Source organism: Triticum urartu, chromosome 6A (assembly GCF_056163025.1).
Source record: "Triticum urartu cultivar PI428250 chromosome 6A, HENAU_Tu73, whole genome shotgun sequence".
Lineage (NCBI taxonomy): Eukaryota > Viridiplantae > Streptophyta > Magnoliopsida > Poales > Poaceae > Triticum > Triticum urartu.
Genome location: NC_141878.1, coordinates 24,040,432 through 24,058,829, shown reverse-complemented (window position 1 = coordinate 24,058,829; position 18,398 = coordinate 24,040,432). Strand labels below are relative to the sequence as shown.

The window sequence follows — 18,398 nt, the reverse complement described above, 5'->3', positions numbered from 1 at the left end:
ACATATTTTTTGAAAATGATAAAATAATAATTTTGAAAACAGAGTTTCCATTAGATGCCAAGTTTGTCTCCACTTTTATAAGCAGCATCAGAGGAAAAAAGAGAGTACCGCACATTTGTTTATAGTGAAAATTCCAAAATGGAAATACATAAAAATAAAACAAAATATGCAACAAAATATATGATACGAAATAATTAAAAAAAATGTGTAACCATGAAAAGGGAAGAAAATGGATGATTCTTAGAACCCCGGTCCAGTAGAGCCCACGCACACAGAGAAAAAGAAGCCCATTCTGACCAACCCCCAACACGCAGAGGCGGAGCTGCAATTGCAATCCATCGGAGATCTATCCGCCGCCGCCGTCCCCGCCGCCGGCTGCGCCATGCTCCGACTCCGCCTCCGAGAGTGCGTCGTTTCCCGTCTCCTCTCTCCTTCCTCCACCTCTGGACCGGCCATCTCCTCTCTCCACCGGCTCCTCTCCGCATCGGCAGCCGCCGGCCCCATTTCTCCGAACCCCGGTGGATTCGCCGTCGAGGACTACCTCATCGACACCTGCGGCCTCACCCGGCCCCAAGCCCTCAAGGCCTCCACCAAGCTCTCCCATCTCAAATCCCCTGCCAAGCCCGATGCCGTCCTCGCCTTCCTCGCCGGCGTCGGCCTCTCCGGCGCCGACGTCGCCCCGGTTGTCGCCAAGGACCCGCAGCTCCTATGCGCCAAAGTGGACAAAACCCTGGCTCCGGTGGTCGATGGGCTCACCGGCCTCGGCCTGTCGCGTTCCGACATCGCCAGCCTCGTCTTGCTCGCCCACCACAACTTCCGCTGCAGATCCATCGTCTCCAAGATGCAGTACTATCTGCCCCTCTTCGGCTCCTGCCACAACCTACTCCGGATGCTCCAGCGCTCGTCCTACCTTCTCTCGTCGGACCTCGACAAGGTGGTCAGGCCCAATGTTGTGTTCCTGAGGGAGTGCGGGCTAGGTGATTGTGATATTGCCAAGCTGTGTATCCGGGAGCCGAGGATGCTCATCACCAACCCGGAGCGTGTTCGGGCGATGGTTGCATGTGCTGAAAAATTAGGTGTGCCCTGTGGCTCTGGGATGCTCAGGCAAGCGCTGCAGGCTGTCGCGTTTCTCAGCGAGGAGAAGATTGCCGCCAAAGTGGAGTATCTGAAGAATACATTCAGGTGGTCTGATGCCCAAGTGAGCATTGCTGTGTGTAAGTATCCGATTCTGCTGAGGAAGTCGAAGGAATCTCTGAAGCGTAGGTCCGAGTTCCTCTTCTCTGTGGTGAGGTTGGAACCCATGTACATTGCTGATCGATCGGTAATTCTCGGTCTTAGCCTGGAGGGGCGGATCAGGCCCCGTTACTATGTTGTAAAGTTTCTCAAGCAAAGTGGACTGCTAGACCGTGACTGGAGCTTCTGGAGTGCTGTCACGGTGACCGAGAAGGTATTCATGGAGAAGTTCATATGCCCTCACAAGGAAGCTGCACCACACCTCGCCGAAGACTATGCAACTGCTTGCAAAGGGGAGGTGCCGACTAGTATCATATTTAGATGAACCAGGAACAGGCTATGAAAATAGGTTACTCCGTATGTCGCAACAAAGTTTCCACTTGGTAGAGTAAGCTGGCAATTCCTGCTTTGGTGTACTTTGGCTATATGGATATTTATGTCTTAAGTATGCCCGTTACATGCTACTTTGGTCATTGCTAACTCCTTCTGAAATTGGTAATTTGATTCCTGAACCCTGGTGTGCTGATGTTGTCTTTTCTTAGTGAAGATCTCTGAAAATGAGAAGTCCATGGATATATTTGTGTTTCTGACATCATTGGAAGATCGTGGAAACCAGAAAACAAAAGAAATGTATCAGTACTATGGTCTGCTTTCATGCCAAAGTTTATTCATGCATGTTCCATTTTCAGTTGATTATCTTTTAGATTCCATCATACTCCTATGATACTTTGTTTAATATTTAGATTATACTTATAAATAAACTTCTAATGGGTGTTTGTTTGTTTTTTGCTTTCTTTCCCATTTTTCCTAAAGATATATTGTCTTTGTTGCTAAATATCATAGTTGACCTTACTTTAGTTGAGAATTTTCAAATCGGTAATGGCAACCCTGGTGTGCTTTTGGAAGGAAACTTGCTTGGAGCTCTGGCAGCACATGCGACCTAAAAAAGTGCATGCCCCACTGCTAATAATAATCCTGGGAGTGACCAAAACTGTTGCTATTCTGCTATTTTGGCATTGCATTTCTGATTCATATGCTACAGTATTACGGAGTAGCAACGTTTCCGATAGCATGCAGCCTTGAAACATCTTTTATGAATTCTGGAATTGGATGCACACGCGTGGACAAGAGGCATAATTAAAGGAGACGTCCTAACTTTCTTTTCCTAAACCTCATGATCAAAATAGACAAGAACTTTCTGTTCTTAGAAACACAAAACTGAATTTATATACTGGGCCCGCATGATTGTTTTCCCTCGGCAAGGTCACCACAGCTGTTGATGTCTTTTGGGGTGATTATCAAAATCCAATGATTTGCTTTAAAACTTAGCATCTTCTTTTGCTGTAAGATAGGAGTACTATCCAATAAGTAGTAGCGACATTAAGAATCGACGCTATCCTGTCTTAACACCATTATGGAGAAAACAAGGGGTGCAGCTTAGTCGGGCTTACTGTTCAGATGCCCATGAGTTCTCATCTTTTGGTTTTTTTTTTCTATGAGGTGAACCATTTTTTTTTTCACGAATACGCAAAGCTTGCGTATCATTGCATTGTTAGAAGGAATAGAATGAGTACAGAGGGGGTACATCACATGACACGAACGCAGGCAGGCGTGAACATGGTGCCTAGAGCAGGGAGACAAGGGATGCTCGGCCCGAACAAGGATAGAACACAGCTAGACCTACCAAGCCTGAACCAAAAGCGGCAAAGCCAAACTAGCGAGAATACCAACATCGCGAAAACCAAAAATCGGGGGCACCACGAGCGAGCAAGATAGCGCCTTCAAGTATTGTGTTGAATGAGGTGAACCATTTCAGAAACCGGCATTGTGTTGGTGCACATATATAGTTTCTAACTTGCGGGCAGAACCATTTAACAAGTATCGACAACTTACAAAAGTGAAGGGAGTATCTACATCCACTATCTTGACATATAAACTCAGTTCCTTTTCTATACTGCTGACACAACAGGAGACCTATGATCTGGTGTTATCAGCGTGTTTCTTACAAATAGTTCTGCTTTAGTTTTATTCTGTTGCCGTTAGTAATGCATCTTCAGTCCCTTCCATTTATTTGTTACTTTTGCAAGACTGAATACAAATTCCGACCATTAGTATGTGATATGAAATAACGAAACGGAAAATACGAAAGATTGTGGCAATGCAAATTTATTGAGCGATTGCAGGTCTTAGCAAAGGCGATCAAAACCGAAGGACAAATAAGTTGGGAGGAGAGGAAATGACAGCCAAGGAGGGGAGCCGACAGGCAACCCAAACTCATAGAAATAGAGATAGTGGTGGATCTTGAAGAACTCGAGGACTCTCTCCCTGCTGTCGTCAGCGGCATGGTATGCCTCCATGAACCCCCAGTACTTGGCCGGATTCCTTGCCTCGTCCACCGTCTCCGGTGTCGGGGGCCTATGTGGCACTCCATCTTGGGCATGACCAGGGAGTTGGTGACCACATGGTGCTGTGCTTGACCCTCGCCATCACCTCATTGCTATTGGTGATTATATCTCAATGACTCGGTCTGGTGCCCAAGTTGATGACAAACGCATCGGGTACTGTGGGACAAGGAGCCACCTTCTGTCACCCCTGGGATTGGAAGAGCGCGGTGAGGAGGTGGGGGTCGCAGCGTGGGAAGAAGCCAAACGTGACAGTGACAGTCGGGTCTGGGCATGGCGGGTAGTAGTTCACGTTTATCTGGGCCACCGCTGAGCGGTGGGTGACGATCTTGATGTTCTACCGTCGCAGGGCTTCGCCTAAGCACCGCTACAATATTATTGAGGATTATGGTGGAGGGGGGCACCGCACACGGCTAAGAGATCTCAAGGATCAATTGTTGTGTCTAGAGGTGCCCCCCTGCCCCCGTATATAAAGGAGCAAGGGGGGGCGGCCGGCCAGGAGGAGGCGCGCCAGGGAGGAGTCCTACTCCTACCGGGAGTAGGACTCCCTCCTTTCCTTGTCCAACTAGGAGAGGGGGAAGGAAGGGAGAGAGAAGAGGAAGGAAAGGGGGGCGCCCCCCCTCCTTGTCCAATTCGGACTAGAGGGGGAGGGGGCGTGCGGCCTGCCCTGGCCGCCCCTCCTCTGCTCCACTTTGGGCCCATGAGGCCCATTAACCCCCCGGGGGGGTCCGGTAACCCTCCGGTACTCCGGTTTTATCCGAAACTTCTCCGAAACACTTCCGGTGTCCGAATATAGCCGTCCAATATATCAATCTTTATGTCTCGACCATTTCGAGACTCCTCGTCATGTTCGTGATCACATCCGGGACTCCGAACAACCTTCGATACATCAAAATATATAAACTCATAATGAAACTGTCATCGTAACGTTAAGCGTGCGGACCCTACGGGTTCGAGAACAATGTAGACATGACCGAGACACGTCTCCGGTCAATAACCAATAGTGGAACCTGGATGTTCATATTGGCTCCTATATATTCTACGAAGATCTTTATCGGTCAAACCGCATAACAACATACGTTGTTCCCTTTGTCATCGGTATGTTACTTGCCCGAGATTCGATCGTCGGTATCTCAATACCTAGTTCAATATCGTTACCGGCAAGTCTCTTTACTCGTTCTGTAATACATCATCTCGCAACTAACTCATTAGTTGCAATGCGTGCAAGGCTTAAGTGATGTGCATTACCGAGAGGGCCCAGAGATACCTCTCCGACAATTGGAGTGACAAATCCTAATCTCGAAATATGCCAACCCAACAAGTACCTTCAGAGACACCTGTAGAGCACCTTTATAATCACCCAGTTACGTTGTGACGTTTGGTAGCACACAAAGTGTTCCTCCGGTAAACGGGAGTTGCATAATCTCATAGTCATAGGAACATGTATAAGTCATGAAGAAAGCAATAGCAACATACTAAATGATCAAGTGCTAAGCTAACGGGATGGGTCAAGTCAATCACATCATTCTCCTAATGATGTGATCCCGTTAATCAAATGACAACTCAGGTCTATGGTTAGGAAACTTAACCATCTTTGATCAACGAGCTAGTCAAGTAGAGGCATACTAGTGACATACTGTTTGTCTATGTATTCACACATGTATTATGTTTCCGGTTAATACAATTGTAGCATGAATAATAGACATTTATCATGATATAAGGAAATAAATAATAACTTTATTATTGCCTCTAGGGCATATTTCCTTCAGTCTCCCACTTGCACTAGAGTCAATAATCTAGTTCACATCATCATGTGATTTAACACCAATAGTTCATATCACCATGTGATTAACACCCATAGTTCACGTCGTCATGTGATCAACACCCAAAGGGTTTACTAGAGTCGATAATCTAGTTCACATCGTTATGTGATTAACACCCAAAGAGTACTAAGGTGTGATCATGTTTTGCTTGTGAGAGAAGTTTAGTCAACGGGTCTACCACATTCAGATCCGCATGTATTTTGCAAATTTCTATGTCAACAATGCTCTGCACGGAGCTACTCTAGCTAATTGCTCCCACTTTCAATATGCATCCAGATTGAGACTTAGAATCATCTGGACCAGTGTCAAAGTTTGCATCGACGTAACCCTTTACGATGAACCTTTTGTCACCTCCATAATCGACAAACATATCCTTATTCAACTAAGGATAATTTTGACCGCTGTCTAGTGATCTACTCCTAGATCACTATTGTACTCCCTTGCCAAAATCAGTGTAGGGTATACAATAGATCTGGTACACAGCATGGCATACTTTATAGAACCTATGGCTGAGGCATAGGAAATGACTTTCATTCTCTTTCTATCTTCTGCTGTGGTCGGGTTTTGAGTCTTACTCAATTTCACACCTTGTAACACAGGCAAGAACTCTTTCTTTGACTGTTCCATTTTGAACTATTTCAAAATCTTGTCAAGGTATGTACTCATTGAAAAAAAAACTTATCAAGCGTTTTGATCTATCTCTATAGATCTTGATGCTCAATATGTAAGCAGCTTCACCGAGGTCCTTCTTCGAAAAACTCCTTTCAAATACTCCTTTATGCTTTGCAGAATAATTCTACATTATTTCCGATCAACAATATGTCATTTACATATACTTATCAGAAATGCTGTAGTGCTCCCACTCACTTTTTTGTAAATACAGGCTTCACCGCAAGTCTGTATAAAACTATATGCTTTGATCAACTTATCAAAGCGTATATTCCAACTCCGAGATGCTTGCACCAGTCCATAGATGGATCGCTGGAGTTTGCATATTTTGTTAACACCTTTAGGATCGACAAAACCTTCTAGTTGCATCGTATACAACTCTTCTTTAATAAATCCATTAAGGAATGCAGTTTTGTTTATCTATTTGCCAGATTTCATAAAATGCGGCAATTGCTAACATGATTCCGACAGACTTAAGCATAGATACGATTGAGAAACTCTCATCGTAGTCAACACCTTGAACTTGTCGAAAACCTTTTGTGACAATTCTAGCTTTGTAGATAGTAACACTACTATCAGTGTCCGTCTTCCTCTTGAAGATCCATTTATTTTCTATGGCTTGCCGATCATCGGGCAAATCCATCAAAGTCCATACTTTGTTCTCATACATGGATCATATCTCAGATTTCATGGCCTCAAACCATTTCGCGGAATCTGGGCTCATCATCACTTCCTCATAGTTCGCAAGTTTGTCATGGTCTAGTAACATGACTTCCAGAACAGGATTACCGTACCACTCTGGTGCGGATCTCACTCTGGTTTACCTACGAGATTCGGTAGTAACTTGATCTGAAGTTACATGATCATCATCATTAGCTTCCTCACTAATTGGTGTAGTAGTCACAAGAACAGATTTCTGTGATGAACTACTTTCCAATAAGGGAGAAGGTACAATTACCTTATCAAGTTTTCTACTTTCCTTCCACTCACTTCTTTCGAGAGAAACTCCTTCTCTGGAAAGGATCCATTCTCAGCAACGAATATCTTGCCTTCGAATCTGTGATAGAAGGTGTACCCAACATTTTCTTTTGGATATCCTATGAAGACGCACTTCTCCGATTTGGGTTTGAGCTTATCAGGATGAAACTTTTTCATATAAGCATCACAACCCCAAACTTTAAGAAACGACAACTTTGGTTTCTTGCCAAACCACAGTTCATACGGTGTCGTCTCAACGGATTTAGATGGTGCCCTTTTAACGTGAATGCAGTTGTCTCTAATGCATAACCCCAAAACTATAGTGGTAAATCGGTAAGAAACATCATAGATTGCACTATATCCAATAAAGTACGGTTATGACGTTCGGACACACCATTATGCTGTGGTGTTCCAGGTGGCATTAATTTGTGAAACTATTCTACATTGTTTTAATTGAAGACCAAACTCGTAACTCAAATATTCGTCGCCGATGCCGATGCCGCCGGTCTCTCCGGCGCCGATGCCGCCGCCGCCGTCGCCAAGGACCCGCAGCTCCTATGCGCCAACGTGGACCAAACACTGGCCCCTAGGTCTCTCGCGTCCTGACATCGCCCGCCTCGTCTCCCTCACCCCGGACCGCTTCCGGCGTAGAGCCATCGTCTCCAGGCTGCACTACTACCTGCCCCTCTTCGGCTCCTCCCACAACTTCCTCCAGCTGCTCAAGCGCTCATCCCACCTTCTGTCGTCGGACCTCGATAAGTTGGTCAAGCCCAATGTTGCCTTCCTGAGGGAGTGCGGGCTAGGTGACTGTGATATTGCCAAGCTGTGTATCGCTGTGCCGAGGATTCTCATCAACAACCCGGAGCGCGTCCGCGCAATGGTGGCATGTGCTGAAAGACTAGGTGTTCCCCGTGGCTCTGGGATGTTCAGGCGGGCACTGCAGGCTGTCGCATTTCTCACTGAGGAGAAGATCGCCGCCAAAGTGGACTACTTGAAGAATACGTTCAGGTGGTCTGATGCCCAAGTGAGAATTGTTGTCTGTAAGGCGCCGATGGTGCTGACCATCTCAAAGGAATCTCTGAAGCGCAGGTCCGAGTTCCTGTTATCTGAGGTGGGGCAGGAACCTGCATATGTTGCTCATCGGCCGATAAGTGTTTGTCTTAGCCTGGAGGGCCGGGTCAGGCCCCGATACTATGTTGTAAAGTTTCTCAAGCAAAATGGACTGCTAGATTGCAACCCGAACTTAAATACTGTAGTCAGGATGACTGAGAAGGTATTTGTGGAGAAGCTCATATCCCCTCATAAGGAAGCTGCACCCCAACTCGCTGAAGACTATGCAACAGCTTGCAAAGGGGAAGTGCCAACTAATTTCAGATTCATATGAACAAAAAAGGGCTATGGAAATTGGTTACAGTGTATGGCGCAACAAAGTTATCACCCTTTGTCTAAGCTGTTACTTGTTTTGGTGTTCTTTGCCTAAGACGATGTTGATTGTTTTCTGTAGTATGCCAGTTAGTCATTGCTAAATGCTAACTCCCTGTGAAACTGATTATTTGATTTCTGAACCTCCATATGTTGATGTTATCATAACTTAAAGAAGATCTCTGTAAATGAGAAGTTTATCAATATATATGTGATTCCGACTTCCATTGAAGATCACGCAAATTGGATGTGTGTATGGACCAATTTTGTCTTGAAACCAGCACCCATGAAACTAGAAAGCAAAAGAGTAATGCTGTGTAATTTTCCACCGAAATGTATCAGTATGATCTGCTTTCATGCCGAAATTTATCTATCATGCATGTTCAGTTTCCATTTCATTGTTTTTCAGGTTCCATCGTATGTCAATTAGTACTAACTTTGTTTAATATTCAGGTTAGACTCAGAAATAAATTTCTCATTTGCCTTTTGATATCTTTACCCTTTTTCAAAGGATTTTTTTTGTCTATTCAGCGAAGAAAAGGAAGTTCAGTTGGCTAAATAGAACCATGGTCCGCCTACCTTGAAATTCATGTACCAGGAGCCTAGGAGGATGCCGGTAGATGTTTGGTTTTGGTGCGCCACCAAAACAAGCTTGCTGATGGGATGCAAAGGCTAAGGTAATGAACTATCAACTGTACACATGACTACATGAGGTAGAAGGCTATGCCTACTGTACTGCCAGCTAAAATATAACGCCTATTCCGTCAAAAAGAGAAATGTAATGCCTACCTGAACCGTCTTAGAACAATGACTGATGTTGATATTTTTAGTTCCAAACTTCAAAATGATAGCTATACTGTTCTGAATTTTTAGGATATAAAAGTTGTTTGTATCTTTGAGTGTCTAATTCCAAGTTGAAGTCAAGATTGTTAACTGCTGATAAGCTGAAGGTAGTACTAATTGCCATCTTTAATTCTGTTTGACAAATAGAGATGAACTCCTTTCAAATTCGTGTTGCAGTTATGCCTGATTATCTCCTGAAACCCGTATTTCAGTTTCTGAGTCCCTGTGTTCCACTGGCGGTGACCATCAGGTCTCACCAACATAATTTTGCGCATGATCAATGGTGTTCTGTTCTGATAGGGGAGTTGTAGTAGGTATCGTGGCAATGGAGCTTTTGGCTGGAAATCTGTTTGGTGCTCTGGCATAATGACCTAGAGGTGCTCCACTTGTAACGATCCTGAATTTGACTGAAATTATTGGTATTTGGATGCTGTGTGCTCCATGCATTGGTGTTCTGATCTCTATCTATGATTTCCCATGTGGAAGAAGCTACAGTATGTAGATTTCAGAACTTGCAACCAGAAATACCATGTGTTTGAATACTGTATGTTTAATGTTCGATGATAGATGTGATGTTGTGCTGAGACGTATCCAGTAATAGCATTTTTACAGATTAACATGCCGATGCGTTTTGTATCAAGTCACAGCAAGTTACGTATTCTGTTTGGCGTCCCTATTCTTCAGTGGCATAGCTTAAAAGTTACTATCTGCCTTAACTCAAATGTAAGCCGTTCGATATCATGAAATAAGCAAACATGTCTTGTGTTAAACCATATTTTAAATTTGCAAGCTCGATTTTTCTTCTGTTGTTTTCTCATGCTTTGGCTTGTAAAACTAAATTGGGGCTTAGGGCCAGAGTAGATAGAAGGTGCAATCTCGGCCATTTTTCATACGCGTCAGTTTAGACTCTTTAGAGCTAGAGCTATTTTATCAATATTTTCCTTTACCACACCAGCATATGTATGACATGAGTTCTTATGTTTTCAGAACATTGAGAGTTTGAGACTGGGTTTAACTAATTCTGTTGAGAAATCACTTTGTTATATTAAAGTTAATCAGTGATTAGTGGATTTTGACAAAGAAGTTATCTTGTTGTTTTCCTTAGATCAAGATATTGCAAAGCCCTTCATGGGACTATTGGGAAACGTGCAACATATGTAGTGCCTTTTGTAAGCTAAGCTGGGATATTGAAGTAATTGTGCTTCATGTATTCCTCTATATTTTATTTATATGATGTTGATCTAACCGTGATGGCTCCTTTGTTCCGCAAACATTACTTGCCCGGGAGCATCTCATCAGCGGTTTAGCTTTATTTGCGCATATATGTTCGCAAGATGCAACAAGCATCATGCCCCGTAAATTTGTGCAATGCTAATATTCTTTTTGTTGCTCATTTTGGGAGTACTCGTCCGGTGACATTTTTGTGCGTCAACTTGAGTTTCTGTTGTGAGAACTAGAGTTTTAGTTGTGGATATTGTAGACATTATCAGGGGTGGTTGTTTTCGGCGATTGGAGGTGGGCAGTGGAGACGTGGGTGAACCTTTAGTCCGCTCGCTACGTGGTCCGCCGGATGTAATGGTTAAATGTCATTTTATTACCGCATTAGATTAAATTGAATGATTAGATGTTTTAAGTGGGTCTGATGGTGAGGTGTTTAGTGTTCTGTGTACATTATGTGTGTGTGTGTGTGGGTGTGGGAAGGGGGGGGGTACTTAAGAAAGAAAATGTTTACTCTTTTATAAGTAGTAGAGAAAACAATGTGAAAAAACATTTAGCGCATGCAGATTTTATTTTTCTTGTACTTCTTACTTTATAGGAAAATAATATATTGGTTAGACCATGGTATATAAAATAAATAAAATTTATAGAAAATGAAACCAAAATTTGAAGCTATGCCCAATAGATATTTTAAAAATATATTTTGATATCTCTGAATTTTTTCGTCTACGAAGTAAAATGAACATATATGTCAAATAAAATGTTTACTCTACTTGTTTTGACTAATAGAAATGTTCAACCTGTAAAAAAAGTGTTTTTCTATATTTCTATTTTTTTCACGGAAATATTGGTTTATTCTGTAAAATTTTCCTCATGACATTCTTTGAAGTCTAAGATTTTTTTGCATATGTAAAAAAGTTAAAATAGTTATTATTTTTGATAAAAAATGATCATATGAAATCATAATTGACAAAACATACTTTTTCTCGAAAATAATAAAATACTAGTGTTGATATAATAATATAGTATTAATTAGTGAATAAAAATGACCATTTTATAAGTAAGGTTAAATATAAAATTTTATTGTGTATTTTAGGTAATAATATAAATTTAATGAACATAAAGCAAAAAAATAATCTAGAAATGGAGGAGAACATTTTTTTGTGTGAAAAGTGATCAAAAATGGAAAAAAGGTAAAAATTAGGAAAAGCTGGAAAAGGGATAACCAAGAAAATAATTAAATAAATTGAGAAAGTAAAAACAAAGTTGAATGAAAACAAAAACGATAGGAAGAATACCCAAGCGGGTATGTTCCTTATGCCCCGAAGTGAGGAGGGGGGAGGGTGGATTCTCGGTCTATCCAACCCAAAGGAGAACAAGCAATGATGATGTGACAACTCAAGCTCATCGTAGTCATCAGAACAACATTTTATGGCATTGTCAATTATTTTATTTATGTAAATCAAATAATTTTTTCACTACATTCTAATAATTATATCATCAAACAGAGAAAATAATACAAACCTATTATTTTTTCGCATTAATAAAAGCTAATGCCGAGAAGAAAGTATCTGTTAGTGAAAAATATTCTCCATCTTTATGTTAATGCAAAAGAAAAAAGATGATAGTCTTTCTTAAGATATATTCGTTGTCTATGGTATTTGTTTATGTATATCATTGGTATGGTTGTAAGAATCATTTCATCAGAACAAGAATATTTTGTTAAAATGAGCAAACTATTCCATAAAACATTTTTTTTGAAATTAACTAAAATTAATTGTAGAACAAATTTTCTATTAGATGTAAGGTTTTTCTCCATTTTTATAAGCAGCGTCAAAGGAAAAAGAAAGTACTGCACATTTGTTTGTAGTGAAAAATAAAAATGGAAATGGATAAATAAACAAAATATATGACACAAAATAATTAAATAAAAATGTGGAGGAGACATAGGTAAATTAAAGAAAAATAAAACAATGGAAAGTGAAGAAAATCAACTTTGTTTAGAACAAGGGAAGAAAATGGAATCAACGGCTGGAGCTTCAAACCCATCTTATACATGGGACTCGGTATGGAATTTAGTCTGCCCAGCAAAGATAAAAATATTTATGTGGCGCGCGCTCCAGAGTGCTATTCCCTGTCGATCTATCCTGGCTAATAAGCACTTGAAAATAAATCCAAGTTACCCAGCCTGTAACCAGGGGCCTGATGACATAAGACATATGTTGTTCGCATGCAAATTGGCAATTGACGTGTGGAAGATGCTCGGTCTTGAGCTTGTTATCAAACAGGCTCTGAAAGTTGACAAGGCAGGTGAGCTTGTGTTGGCACATCTTCTGTGCCTTCCAGAACAACAAATCCAAGTGTTGGGCTTGCCGAAGTTTAGAGAAACGACGGCAACGACGGCTTCGTATTTGTGGTATGAAAGGCGAAAATTGACACATGACGAAGAAACTCAAAGTGCATATCAAATCAATATGTCAGTGAGAGGCTTAGTAGCAAATTATACCATCTCTTACAGCCCAAAGGCTCACGTCTATTCAGATGCTTGGTTGAAACCAAAGTATGGTTACGTGAAATTAAATGTTGATGCGGGATTTGATAGTGACACACTCGCAGCAACATTTGGAGCAGTTATCCGGGACCATAGGGGGAAATTTATAACGGCTGCTAATGAAAAGATGGACCTTTGCTTCGACTCGTTCGCAGCAGAAGCAATTGCAGTGAGGTTTGGTTTGAATTTTGCTAATACCGTCGGATGTAGTAAGATTGAAGTGAATTCGGATAGCATGAAGGTGGTGAATGCCTTGAGCCAAGGCTACTCTTTTTCAGTCGCTTCATCCATTATAGACTACTGTTATTTCATGTCATTAGGTTTTTTCCATGTCATTTATGATCATTATAATAGGGAATGTAATCAAGTAGCTCATGAACTAGCAAGGTTAGTTAGATTTTCTTCTCCCAGTGTTTGGATGGATAATGCCCCTAACGAGGTTATCCCTTTACTTGTAAACGATCCTACTTTACTTATGAATGAATAAAGGAGAAGAAGTTTATAAAAAAAGGGAAGAAAATGGATGATGAAAATGGAGCCCACGCACACAGAGAAATAGAAGTTGAGCCCATTCTGACTAACCACGACACGGAGAGGCCATTGCAATCCATCGCCGCCGCCGCCGCCGCCGTCCCCGCCGCCGGGTACGCCATGCTCCGCCTCCGTGAGTGCGTCGTTTCCCGTCTCCTATTTTCGCCCTCCACCTCTCCCATCTGCTCTCTTCGCCGCCTGCTCTCCGCCACCGCGTCGCCCCACATTTCCCCGAACCCTAGCAGCTTCGCCATCGAGGAGTACCTCGTCGGCACCTGCGGGCTCACCCGGCCCCAAGCCCTCAAGGCCTCCACCAAGCTCTCCCACCTCAAATCCCCCACCAAGCCCGACGCCGTCCTCACCTTCCTCGCCGGCCTCGGCCTCTCCGGCGCCGACGTCGCCGCCGTCGTCGGCAAAGACCCGCGGCTCCTATGCGCCAAAGTGGACCAAACACTGGCCCTTAAGGTCGTCGGGCTTACTGGCCTAGGTCTCTCGCGTCCTGACATCGCCCGCCTCGTCTCCCTCGCCCCCGAATGCTTACGCTCCAGAAACATCGTCTCCAAGCTGCGCTACTACCAGCCCCTCTTCGGCTCCTTCCACAGCTTCCTCCGGCTGCTCAAGCGCTCATCCCACCTTGTGTCGTCGGACCTCGATAAGTTGGTCAAGCCCAATGTTGCCTTCCTGAGGGACTGCGGGCTAGGTGCTTGTGATATTGCCAATCTGTGTATCGCTGTGCCGAGGATGCTGACCACCAACCCGGAGCGCATCGGCGCAATGGTGGCATGTGCTGAAAGATTAGGTGTACCTCGTGGTGCTGGGATGCTCAGGCAAGCGCTGCAGGCCGTCGCGTTTCTCAGCGAGGAGAAGATCGCCAGCAAAGTGGAGTATCTGAAGAATACATTCAGGTGGTCTGATGCCCAAGTGCGCGTTGCTGTGTGTGGCGCTCCGTTTGTGCTGAGGAAGTCCAAGGAATCTCTGAAGCGTAGGTCTGAGTTCCTATTCTCTGAGGTGGGACTGGAACCCGTTTACGTTGCTCATCGACCGATAATTCTCTGTCTTAGCCTGGATGGACGGGTCAGGCCCAGGTACTATGTTCTGAAGTTCCTCAAGGAAAATGGATTAGTAGATCGCGAGCTGAGCTTCCATACTGCAGTCATGATGACTGAGAAGGTATTTGTGGAGAAGCTCATATGCCCTCACAAGGAAGCCGCACCACACCTTGCTGAAGATTATGCAGCAGCTTGCAAAGGGGAAGTGCCTACTAATTTCAGATTTACATGAACAAAAAAGGGCTATGGAAATTGGTTACAGCCTATGGCACAGCAAAGTTATCACCCTGTCTGTAAGCTGGTACTTCCTGTTTCGGTGTTCTTTGCCTAACATGATGTTGGCTGTTTTCTGTAGTATGTTTGTTGCTAAATGCTAACTCCCTATGAAACTGATAATTTGTTTCCTGAACCCCTATTTGTTGATGTTGTCATTCCTTAGATTACAACTCTGTAAATGAGAAGTTCATGGATATATTTGTGTTTTCGACTTCCATTGAAGATCATGGAAATCGGATGTGTGGTTGGACCAATTTTATGATGACCCCAGCATTCACGAAACCAGAAACCAAAAGAGTAATGCGGTGTCGTTTTCCACCAAAATGTATCAGTACGATCTGCTTCCATGCCAAAATTTATTTATGTTCATTTACATTTCCTTGTCTTTTAGGTTCTACTGTATGTCAATTAGTACTAACATTGTTTTATATTTAGGTTAGACTTAAGATACACCGAGACCTTCTACTGGTTGCCCATTCTATAACCTAAAGAGTGGCAAATTGTTGTGATTTTGTGATGTATATGTGTTCTGGCTGTGTTTAACCCCGCAGCTGTTACCATACCATTATATACAAACATTTTTCCTGTTTGAACACATGAAAGATCACAGCCATTTCGATCTGAAAAAGAAGAGAAAATTGCAGCAACTACTTGTATTGTCTAAAAACTGCAAACTGCAGCTGATGACCGACAAGATGAGAAATAGTATATATTCAGCGAACACAGAATATATACCTAGGTGATGAATAGTACATATTCAGATAAGATGGGTATCGGTACGAAAAAATCACCCTGCTGTTAAGATTCATAAACTTTTCTTAAAAGAGTTTTACTTGAGCAAAATTAATAGTTAAGATAGCTTGATACTCCCTCCGTCCCAAAATAAGTGTCTCAACTTTAGAGACACTTATTTGGGACGGAGGGAGTATTTTTAACGGGGATCAGAATCATGTTTATGCAGAAGTTACAACTAACTATCTCTCAGTAAAAGAAAAACAAGTTAGTCTGATTTAAATTTTCTGTTGCACTGAAGCATAATATGGTGATTCTGAATTACCACATTAAGCATGAGTATATTTTTATGACTTTGAAATGATGGATGCTGCAAGTGGTTTGAGGTTTCTAATGATCAGTTCAGACTATTAAACATTAGTTTCTGTTTGAAGAAGTGGGTGTTTCGATTGATGCGTCAGGTCAAAATTGCATATGTGATTTTGGTTAACATTGCAATGACCACTTTTCTTGGAACACAAAATTAAGTTATTATTATATACTAGCCCCCCCATGATTCTGTTGTATATAAATTCAGTTTTGTGTTCTGGCTACACATTTGTTTAGGTGCAGACATGTCCCTCTGCCTGGTGCTATTAGGCGTGCCCTTGCAGAAACCAGCATTGTGTTGTGGCACAGCTGTTTATGTTTATATAGTTTATACATTCCAGCTACCAAGATTTAAGTATCTACATGTTGCAAAAGAAAAGAGTATCCACATCCAGTAGTATCTAACATTTAAATTCAGTTCTTTCTCCACACTGATTCACATCCAATATTCAGCTTGTTTCTTGCAGCTAGTTCTGCTTTAGTTATCAACCCCATCCCTTGGAAAAAAGAAGGTAGCACCGAAGATTGCAGTTAATAACTTAAAATTGTATCTTCAGTTCATTCTATTTACTTAATATTTCTGTCAAGACTAACTACAGATTTCGACCATGGTATGTTATACTTCCTCCGTCCCAAAATAAGTGTCTCAACTTCAGTACAACTTTGTACTAAAGTTAGTACAAAACTAAGACACTTATTTTGGGACGGAGGGAATATGAAATAAAAAAAAGGAAAATATGATAGAATGTTGCAAAAAAAAAGAGCGATTGCATGCTCCCTCAGCAGAAGCAGCAAAGCTCGGGGCATTCTAGGCATCATCATCTGGCATATTGGCACTGATATTTTCCGTGCCAGAAGCAGTTGATCCAAGGTGGATGATGCAGCCCAGGAGCAAGTGGTGAAGAACATTCCTTGAGTGGCCCTATGCTACCTGGCCAAATGATATCGCCTGCTAAAAATTTATTAACCAGAAAACTGAGGAGGCCATCCACCAAACCGAGAGGGGATTAACACGTCTTAGCAAACAATCCTCCTCGACCGGATCTCGCGAGAAGAAAAAAGGCCTGGCCCCTGCTCCCGTGCGGCCACGCCGGGTCGCACCGGGGCAGCCCCCGCCGGCCGGCTCAAGGCGTCCTCCACACCAAGCTCCTCCCTCCCGCCGCCGCTGCCGGAGGCGTCGCCGGGCAAAGCCCGTGTGGCGTGGCAGCGGCGGTGGATCTCCTCGGCCATAGATCGGATCGAGGCGGCGGCGTTCCGCACCGTCCGTTCAACGGCAGCGTCGCGGGGACGCGGCGGCCAGGATCTGCAACTGCGATGGCGGACGGTCAAAGGCAGCGGGTGGCGGCGGCGGTGGACGCGCCCGATCTAGGTCTCCAACGTCAGTTTGCGGCTTCCTGGGCTAGTCCCGCAGCACGAGGAAGCCGGGGTCTCCGGCCCCGAGTGTGGCTGTGGTGGCCTCCTCCTCCGCCGGAGGTGGTCGGCTGGCTGGTTGTGCGTGGCGGCGGCCCTTGGCAAGCGGTGGCGGGCGCTGGGCTCTCGGCGACGCTCCGGCGTGTGCAGGCGGCAGTGGTCCCTGTGCGTAGTCGGCGACTCCGTCTCTTACCCGGACGGCGCGGGGGATGGCGGCGGCCCGGCGTGGCCAGCGATCTGGATGCGGTGGTGCTGGCGGCTCGCTGATCTGCCGGTGCTCTAGGATTCTCCCTGGTGGTGCTGGTGGTGACGGCGGCCCGTGCACGAGAGTTGGATCCCTTCGAACGGATCTGGGTGAAAACTTGCCTTCGGCGTCTGCTAAGGCCGGCGGTGGCGGCGCTATCTGCGTAGTTCCCTTCTTGAAGGCATCACCGTGAAGAAGTTCAAGGCCACTCTCTGCTACTTCCGGGGGAAACCCTAGATCGGATGATCGGATGACGGCGGCGCTCTGGTGTCGTTCCTCCCTTGGGGGCGTCATTCTTGGAGGTACACACGTGATCGAGGGACCAGAGGACGGATTCTTTGGTGGAGCTTTGATTCATCCTACACACTGATGGCGATGGATCTTGACGGCGTGGCGCAGTGCAGATTCGGAGTTCGCTGTGGGAGGATGGACTCGCGCAGGAGGACGACGCTGTCGGGCGTCGTGGTGGCGTCGATGGCAGAGAGACCTGGCACGGTACATGCAACAGTACAACTCTGAAGATGGATTGGTGGCAGATGGCTGCGGCGGCCTCCTACCCGGCAGGCGTCCTGGTTGAGGAGTGCGCCGGACTGGGAGGTGCCCCATACTCAGCAGGCGTCCTGGTTGGGACCTCATGTCTTAGATGTT

The 18,398-nt window shown here is 44.2% G+C and overlaps 3 protein-coding genes across 3 annotated transcripts; all 3 read left to right on the top strand.

Annotated features, from left to right (window-relative positions):
* Nucleotides 1–257: 257 nt before the first annotated feature.
* LOC125513423 (transcription termination factor MTERF8, chloroplastic) lies at nt 258–2,018 on the top strand. Its single transcript, XM_048678544.2, has one exon. The coding sequence runs from the start codon at nt 383–385 to the stop codon at nt 1,556–1,558; it is 1,176 nt and encodes a 391-aa protein (XP_048534501.2). The 5' UTR covers nt 258–382; the 3' UTR covers nt 1,559–2,018.
* A 5,583-nt stretch (nt 2,019–7,601) lies between these two features.
* Nucleotides 7,602–8,489, top strand: LOC147963438 (transcription termination factor MTERF15, mitochondrial-like). The gene has a single exon (XM_087529574.1). It carries the CDS (start codon nt 7,602–7,604, stop codon nt 8,487–8,489), a length of 888 nt encoding a protein of 295 aa, XP_087385700.1.
* Nucleotides 8,490–13,673: 5,184 nt separating this feature from the next.
* On the top strand, nt 13,674–15,165 carry LOC125517331 (uncharacterized). Its single transcript, XM_048682528.2, has one exon. The coding sequence runs from the start codon at nt 13,791–13,793 to the stop codon at nt 14,949–14,951; it is 1,161 nt and encodes a 386-aa protein (XP_048538485.1). The 5' UTR covers nt 13,674–13,790; the 3' UTR covers nt 14,952–15,165.
* Nucleotides 15,166–18,398: the final 3,233 nt, after the last annotated feature.

Bases quoted from the DNA above. Each gene is read 5' to 3' on its own strand.
- LOC125513423 (XM_048678544.2), top strand. From the start codon at position 383: ATGCTCCGACTCCGCCTCCGAGAGTGCGTCGTTTCCCGTCTCCTCTCT.
- LOC147963438 (XM_087529574.1), top strand. From the start codon at position 7,602: ATGCCGCCGGTCTCTCCGGCGCCGATGCCGCCGCCGCCGTCGCCAAGG.
- LOC125517331 (XM_048682528.2), top strand. From the start codon at position 13,791: ATGCTCCGCCTCCGTGAGTGCGTCGTTTCCCGTCTCCTATTTTCGCCC.